General features: G+C 40.9%; 1 protein-coding gene across 1 annotated transcript; it reads left to right on the top strand.

Moving 5' to 3' along the window:
• Positions 1 to 5,367: 5,367 nt before the first annotated feature.
• On the top strand, positions 5,368 to 7,933 carry LOC148149455 (putative G protein-coupled receptor 139). Its single transcript, XM_087989486.1, has 2 exons — positions 5,368 to 5,440; positions 7,032 to 7,933. The coding sequence occupies exons 1-2, from the start codon at positions 5,368 to 5,370 to the stop codon at positions 7,931 to 7,933; spliced, it is 975 nt and encodes a 324-aa protein (XP_087845612.1).
• The last annotated feature ends 678 nt before the right edge of the window (positions 7,934 to 8,611 follow it).

The raw sequence follows: 8,611 nt of genomic DNA, 5'->3' as shown, positions 1-8,611 counted from the left end.
TATCTATAAAAAAAAAGAAGGCAGATCACCACTACCATATCCAACGCAATAAGCGATAGGCAGTAAATACTGGCCCAGGATGTGACATCTATATTGTATCCCTTGAATGGATTTCAAAATTACAAACATGTTAGTGCATTTGCTCAATCCACCATAGACCTTTCTTGGTCTGAATCTGCAACTCTTCATGTCAACTGAGGAATTGACATGGCGTTATGTTGGTGATGTTGGGCATGGTTGACTGCAGCAACTGCGGTGTTAAGGAACACTTGGTAACATTTGCCACACGTCACTGCTACCTGCTAGAAGAGGGTCTTCTGCTGTAAGACTAGAAATTGTCTGGAAAGGAGTCAGCTCCTGACATCTTGCCATCTGGCTTACACTATGTGGCCACCCCATCAGTCTGCTCTTCATTGGAGAAAACATTGGCTTGAGATATTCCATTGGAGCTGACAAGGTGTGTTGGAGAATCCTCACTCATTGTAGCTGTAAGACAGGTCACTTGGACACTCTTACCATCAGACATCTGTTTTAATGAGAGAACTGAATGATGGATTCACCAAGGACAGGCTTCCAAATGGTACAATCTGCACCTTCATCAACTAAAGACATGAGCCCTTCCTGTCAAACAATCATCCATGGGCTGTCACAGAGTTTGCAACTCAAAAGAAAAGCATCATAACCACTCTGTATACCATCCATGACAACAGACCCAAACTTGCTGTTTTGTTGGTGCCAGATTGTGGCATTGCGAAGTCACACTGTGTCTTGTGAAAGCGAAGCTCAGTCCGTCACTGACTCAACTGAGCACTTCAATGCAAATAAACAGTGTTCACATAGACCACAAACCTGTGGGTTATAATTCTCTTCGAAACAGAGCAGCAGAGAGTGCTCTAGCATGGCCAAAATCAATACTTGCCTTTCCACAGTCAGCACTACTAGACATCCTGCTCGAATATCCCAGTGGGATTCTCTGGATTGTGAGGGCCAAACATTTCAAATCTATTCCATCATCCACTCGAGCTCAGATTCCACCATTCACCAGCTACCCATTAATGTCATTGTATCAACATATCTCCCTTTCATCAGAAAGACCACCAGGGTTAGTTATGGATGATTCCCCCCCCCCCCTTGTCACAGATCTGGCAGAAGATACCCACACTGCAAAGATACATGATGTCAAATGCTACCTACAGATCGTTACCATTGCACCAAATATTTTATGTTTTGTTCAGCACTATGAGCACCTCACCCCATCCATCAAACGCATGGTGTTCTGGAAGAAACTTATCTGCACTCTTCTCTTATGCCTTGATCACCCGATAATTGGTCACTCACTGGTATTTCTCGCCACTCACCATGGATGCCCCTATTGATTGGGCAACTCCTAGCTGCCATACATGCACAGTCTTGCACGTCATCAGTCTTCTAGTCCTCAGAGGAGTTAGGGACCTCATTTGCTGCTGACAGTATTAATTGGGAGTGACAACTCATTTTGATTCAACAAGAGGGCGTGGTACTTCCTCTGCTGTTTCCGGCGTCATTGCCACTCACCAACATGACATCTGGAGAGATGTTCTCTCCAGTTGTACACCCTCTGGATGGTCTGTAAACTATCATACAGACTGAACCTGACTTTGGCTTCTCAACCCTGCTGGGAGACAGGCTCTTTCCTAGACACCGGCACTGCCATTGTGCTCAGGAGAGAATAGATGCCCTGGTCATGAAATGGAAGATGAGCTCTTTTTTCACAAGCCACATGAAGAACATCAAAAGTCATTGGCTCTGTCTCTTGTCTTTGCATGACTCAACATCCACCTTCATTCTTCCAGCCTTTCTGGGCCCGAGAAATGGACACAGAAGAGACCAGTTCACAAATGGTGCAGATTCCTCTGTCCAATGGCAGTGTCATTGAGACTCAACAACAGCTCAATAACACCAATCTCACAATTAGACTTCTAAAGCTCCCCAGAAAGTGCATTCAGCACTTCCATCAGATGACCCTCTTGCTAATCACAACAAGTTACAAGTATGTGGTGACGTCTGTTGAGGACAGTTAGAACATAGAACATCATAGTGCAGCACAAGCCCTTCAGCTCTTGATTTTGCACCAACCTGTGAACCCAATCTGATGTGTCGAACATGTCAAAGAATGATGTTAAGGATACGATGGGAGGTAAAGACCTCAATTCAATTGTTATCACTAAAGGGGTAATGTTGAGGGTCTCAAGGTAGATAAGTCCCCTGGCCCTGATGGAATGCATCCCAGGGTGCTGAAAGAAGTGGCGGAAATTATAGTGGATGCGTTAGTGGTAATTTACCAAAATTCACTGGACTCCAGGCAAGTCCCAGTGAATTGGAAGACAGCGAATGTCACACCACTGTTTAAAAAAGTGTACGGGAAAAATGCAGGTAACTATAGGCCATTTTGCATAACATCTGCAGCCAGGAAAATGCTGGAGGCTATCATTAAAGAAGAAACAGTGAGATATCGGGATGGAAAGGGTTCCATCAGGCAGATGCAGCATGGATTCAGGAAGGGAAGGTCGTGTTTGTCAAACTTACTGGAGTTCTTTGAGGCTACGACAAACATGGTGGGTGGAGGGGAACGATGGATGTTGTATACTTGGATTTCCAGAAGGCATTCGATAAGGTGTCACACAAAAGATTCATTCATAAAATAAGTAGGCATGGAGTTGCAGGGAGCATACTAGCATGGATAGGACTGGTTAACCAATAGAAAGCAGAAATTTGGGAATTCATGGATGTTTCTCTGGTTGGAGATCAGTGATGAGGGAGGTGCCGCAGGGGTCGGTGTTGGGCCTGCTACTGTTCATGATATATATCAATAATCTGGAAGAGGAGACTGAGAGTAACGTATCCATCTTTGCTGACAATACTAAATTGAATAGAGAGGCAAACCGTGCAGAGAATGTTGAGGGTTTGCAGAGAGCTTTCGATAAGTTAATTGAGTGGGCAAGGGTCTGGCAGATGGAGTAAAATGTTTCTGAATCTGAGGTTATCCACTTTGGCATTATAGGGCAGATTATCATTTAAATGGTGGAAGATTGCAGCATGCTGTTGTGCAGAGGAACGTAGGAATGCTCGGACATGAATTGCCAGAAGTTGATTTGCAGGCAAAACAGGTCATCAGGAAGTTAAATGGAATATTGGCTTTCATTGCAAGAGGGATTGAATTTCAGAGCAGGGAGGTGCTGCTGCAATTGTACAAGGTGTTGGTGAGGCTGCTCCTGGAATATTTTGCACAGTTCTGGTCTCCTTACTTGAGGAAGTATATACTGGCTTTGGAGGTGATGCAGCGAAGGTTCACAAGATTGAGTCCGGAGATGAGGAGGTTACACTATGAGGAGAGGTTGAGCTGTCTGGGACTGTGTTGGCTAGAATCTAGAAGAATGAGAGGGAATCTTATAGAAACATAAAATAATGAAGGGATAGATAAGACAGAGCCAGGCGAGTTGTTACCATTGCCGGTGAGACTCGGACTAAGGGACACGGCCTCAAGATTAGGGGGAGTAGATTTAGGACAGAGATGAGGAAGAACTGCTAATCCAGAGAGTAGTGAATATATGAAATTCTCTGCCCAAGAAAACATGAGGAGCAACTTCATTAAATATATTCAAGACACAGTTGGATGGGGTTTTGCATGGTAGAGGAATTAACGGTTATGGGGATAATGCAGGTAGGAGGAGCTGAGATAGTGGATGGATCAGCTGTGATCTGCATGAATGGCAGAGCTGGCCCAATGGGCCAAATGACCTACTCCTGCTTCTATTGCTATGAAACTAAGAAATATAAGAGTCTTCTTGCAGTTTAGGTTTTCAGTTAAGCTGAAGTGTAATGAAGATGAAAACAGCATCTTGCCAGGGAAAATATGTGTGTATTTGGATCTGCAATTGGAAAATCCATCAGACCCTTTTAATTTGTCTGTAATGCACAGAATTTTTTTTTTAATTCTTCTCTAATGGAAGTAAACCAGGTAAACATTAGAAAATGTTTAAAATTGCCTGGTGATTAATTTTGAACAGAAAGGACATAGTTCATTTAAAAAAGTCAAAACCATTGATTAATTTTTGGTTGAAGTATTTCCCTCACACAGTATCACCTATGTGTCATTATAATATTATACATTCTGTAAATAAAGCCAACCCATTTTTAACATCCACAGAGAATTGTACAAAATGGCACCCAAAGTCACATGACCAATCTTGTGGCGTTCAGACTGCACATACCTCAGGAAGGAATCACAACAGACTTTCTGAAATTCAATGAACATTTCCAGGGATCATCAGAACCTCACTGATTGTAGATCCCTTGAAGGTGTAATCATACTTCATAGATTATCATGACATGTCAATGGGAACCATTCAAGCCAAAGGCTAAGACAGTTCATAAATGTAAATTACCTTGACTAAAAAACAATGTAGGTTAACCTAATACCAAACAGGGAAGCATGACCTTCCTATTTCTAGGTAGCAGCCATTTTAAAGCTTGTTAGGATAGGTTATGAGCAACCATTTTGTTGTAACTCCTCCAAAGGAGCTCTGTGAGACTCCATAAGGGAGAGGGTTCTCAGCCAAAGGGAGGAGAGGGAAGAAGACAGATGGAAACCAAATGCTGCTGACCTGGAAAAGTCAGGCAATCTGCAAATGTCTTAACCAAAGAACTAGTGAGGACCAGGAAACCTCATGTTCTCCCAAGTTCTGTTTACTTGTGAAATGCACCTGAAAAAGGAAAGACTAACTATCCAATGACTGAATCCAACACAGCCGCTGAAGCAGCTGACCTCAAGTTTTCATCTCCTTCATGTCAGAAAGAGAATCTTCAAAGAAACAACAGAACTGCAACTATCTTAAAGACTGAGCTTCCTTTCATCTTCAAAAGTCACTTTCTATCCTTGTCTACTTGTAAACCTGTGTGTCTGTGCTGTTATTAACTTTATAATTTTTACTCTAATAACTTCCAGTAATGCTGTTCAAAACTAAAGCTTTCTTGCTGGTTATTTTTAAAAAGGGGCTTAACAAGCAACACACATTCATCGTTCGTCGGTCACTCTGAAGATTCAGTGTGGCCATGTCACGGGGCAGAGAAATGATAATTCCCGTGGACTGTCTTGTTTTATGATACAGAAGGTAACAGTTAATGATATTTCATCCCATTGTTCCCATGTCAGTTTCCCCAGTGATTGCACTCGTTTGTTCAATTGAATGTAATGAAATTAATAATGATGTAACTGACATCTCACTGGAATTGTCCCTCCTGTATAAATACAAGACACCTCTCAATATATATTGATCAGGAAAATCTGTTGCCTTTAGTACAACTGGAAACTGTTACATCTCACAGAAAATGCGTGAACCAACAATATTCCATCAGATAGAAGACATTTATTACCCTGTTCTTACAGTTGTTGGAGTTCTTGGTAAGCATTTTAACAACTTCATTGAAGCCAATAATTTCTCACATACATATTTATCTGAGTTACTTTGAAACTTTTTGTTTCTCGAAAATTCTTCTTTGATCATTTTAAGGCTGGTATTGTGTACTGGTAAACTCATGAAACCAGTAACCTGGCTTCCCGGGCTAATGTTCTCAGGACATGAATTCAATTTCCACTTTGGGAATTGGTGAAATTTGAATTCAATGATTCTTTTAAAAATCTGAAATAAGATGCTGATCCAATGTCAATGATGTAAACACTGTTGACAGTCATAAATACTAATCAGGTTCATTAATGTCCTTTAAGGAAAGAAATCTAACATTCTTACCTGGTCTCATCTACATGTGATTTCAGGCCCACAGCAATGTAGTTGACTCTTAATTGCAATTTGGGCAATTAGGGAAGAGCACCAATTATTTATTTTCTTTAGAAACTGAGTGACGTCCAATGTCAGTGATTAGAATCCACTCCAGGCTTTTACTCATTTTCTCATTTATCTGCAGAAAGTGGCCATCACTGCATGTACAATAATAATATGGATACAAAATTGGCTGAGAGATAGTAAAACATGAGAAGTGGTTAATGGATGCTTTTCAGACAAGATTAAAGGTAGTATTGGAGCTGCCCAAAGGTCAGTGTTGGATCTTTGCTGCTATGTGTAATATGTTATGTACATACATACCTTCTTTTAAATATTAATGACCAACACCTTGATGTGCAGAGCCCAATTTCAATTAATTCAATTGATTGTACACAATTTGAGAGTATTGTGCAATGTGAGAGGGCTGTTGTGAAGCTTCAGAAGAACATAAACTGATTGCTATAATGGGCAATCAAGTGGAAAATGAATTTTAATGTAGACAAGTATGAAAGAATATGATTTAGAAGGAAAATCATGGAGAGACAATGTAATACAAAGGCTCCAGCCTTGGATGGGAATATTACATCTAGTTCTGTGCTCTGTACATTAGGAAAACAGAGGAAGTGCAGGATAAATAGAGGAGAACAGGCTGAGAGATGAGGAAATTCAGTTGCATTGTCACTTTGGAAATGTAGGGACTGTTTTGAAAAGAGAAGAGAATTTTAAAAGAAAATTTGACAGAGGTGTTCAAAATAGTGAGGGGTCTGCACACGGTGCGAAAGAAGAAACTACTCCCACAAATAGAAAGAATTTGTGGACACATATTTAATCTGGAATCTGGAATGTGCTGCCTCCCAGTGTGGTGAAGATAGGTTCAATTGAGGTAAGAGGGAATTGCCTTGTTACCTGGAAAAGGGTAATGTGTAGAACTACAGTGCCAGGTAAATTGCTCCTTTAAAGAGCTGGCATACATACAACAGATTTTGACCTCCTTTTGTTCTATATCAATCCTGAGATTGAGACTATGAAAACTGTTAGACAAAGCTTTGAAATTTATAGTTCTAATACAAATTAACAACTTTCAAATATGGATCAGCAATGATCTGGTTGAACAAGATTAATAGATTGACAGCCCTTATGTGATTACATTATTCTCAAATCCCCTGAGAATCCAATCTTGAACCTTGTTTTCTTTTTCTCTACATGTTCGAGTTAACTCAGTGGCTATTATCATCCTGTCACGTGGTATGTGTGGACTCTCCAGATGTATCACTCTCTTCCTGGTAGCCATGGCAGTGGCAGATCTATTGGTCGTTTTCACTGATGTGATACTCTTTACAGTGATTCCAATTTACTTCCCGGGGACTTACCTGGAAACTACTCCAGCTCATTCTCTTCTGCTTGTCCTGCTTTATGCAGCCACAGATATTTCTGTCTGGTTCACAGTCTCCTTCACTTTTGACCGGTTTGTTGCAATTTGCTGCCAGAAGTTGAAAACAAGATATTGCAAAGAAAAAACTGTGACCGTGGTTATAAAAACAGTGAGTGTGCTTTTCTGTTTGAAAAATATTCCTTGGTACTTTGTGTATGAACCTGAATATATCATTGACAATGTACTTTCGGGCTCCAGCCTGCCGGTGAACTTTTTCAGTGAAGCTGCTTGGGTAATATTTGACACACTCAATATTATTTTAACTCCTTTCCTCCCATTCATTCTGATTTTACTGCTCAATGCTCTGACTGCCAGACACATTTTAGTGACCAGCAGAATCCGCAGGAAGCTACTGGATCACAGCAAGAGTGCGAATCACACTGACCCAGAGATGGAGAGCCGCAGGAAATCTATCATTTTACTCTTCACCATCTCAGGCAGTTTTATACTGTTATGGATGACAAATGTGGGCTTTTTCTTTTATCGCCGATTAACTGACAGGTTTTACTACACAGGTCCCCATGATCCTGTGTATATCACTGAACAATCAGGCTACATGCTGCAGCTTTTGAGTACCTGCACCAACACCTGTATTTATGCAGTGACCCAGAATAAATTCAGAGAGCAGCTGAAGAATGCAGTCAAATACCCATTCACTGTAATTGGGAAATTACTGAAATGATGGAAGCAGTTTATCTAAAAGTTGATTCGGGTCACAATGCTTTTGCTTATTTAATCTCTTGACATTTCATCACAGCATCTGCATGATTTCTCAGTCCAGCAATGACCACCTCCTTTGAAAATTATCCACTTATGATCTTCAGGCACACAGCTCCCAAACCCTGCCAACTCGGTTTTCCTTCGAAATGTGCACACACCAGGTAGTCCTGGCAGGCCACCATCTGAAACTGTTCTTGTCACAGTGAACTTTATTCGTTGTTGTACTGAAAATATTTTACCTCTCCCTTCCCATTCTCCTCTGTAACATATTCAAGTTTGATTCAACCCCTAACATTGTCCAGTTCCATCAACTTTGCTGCAAAGTCCTCTTTTCACTTTCACAAAATGGTTTCGAAAATGAGAACTGGGAAAGATATTTGCAAGGGACTAAAACACCATAAGACAATAAGATGTAGCAGCATACACAGGCCATTCAGTCCATCAAATCTGCTCTTTGCAATGAGGTCACGACTAATCTGATAATCCTCAATTCCACTTTTTTGTCTTTTCCACATAACCCTTGATTCTCTTACTGATTAAAAATCTGACTCTCTCAGCCTTGAATACATTGTATGACCAAGGCTCAACAGGCCTCCACAGTAAAAGATTCCACTATTTCTCCACACTCTGAGTCAAGAAA

The sequence above is a fragment of the Chiloscyllium plagiosum genome, unplaced genomic scaffold (genome assembly GCF_037043375.1).
Source record: "Chiloscyllium plagiosum isolate Xiang-an unplaced genomic scaffold, Cpla_swu_hap1 HiC_scaffold_8, whole genome shotgun sequence".
In the NCBI taxonomy this organism is placed as follows: Eukaryota; Metazoa; Chordata; class Chondrichthyes; order Orectolobiformes; family Hemiscylliidae; genus Chiloscyllium; species Chiloscyllium plagiosum.
The sequence above is the reverse complement of the archived record's forward strand: the minus strand, read 5'-3'. Positions and strand labels throughout refer to the sequence as shown.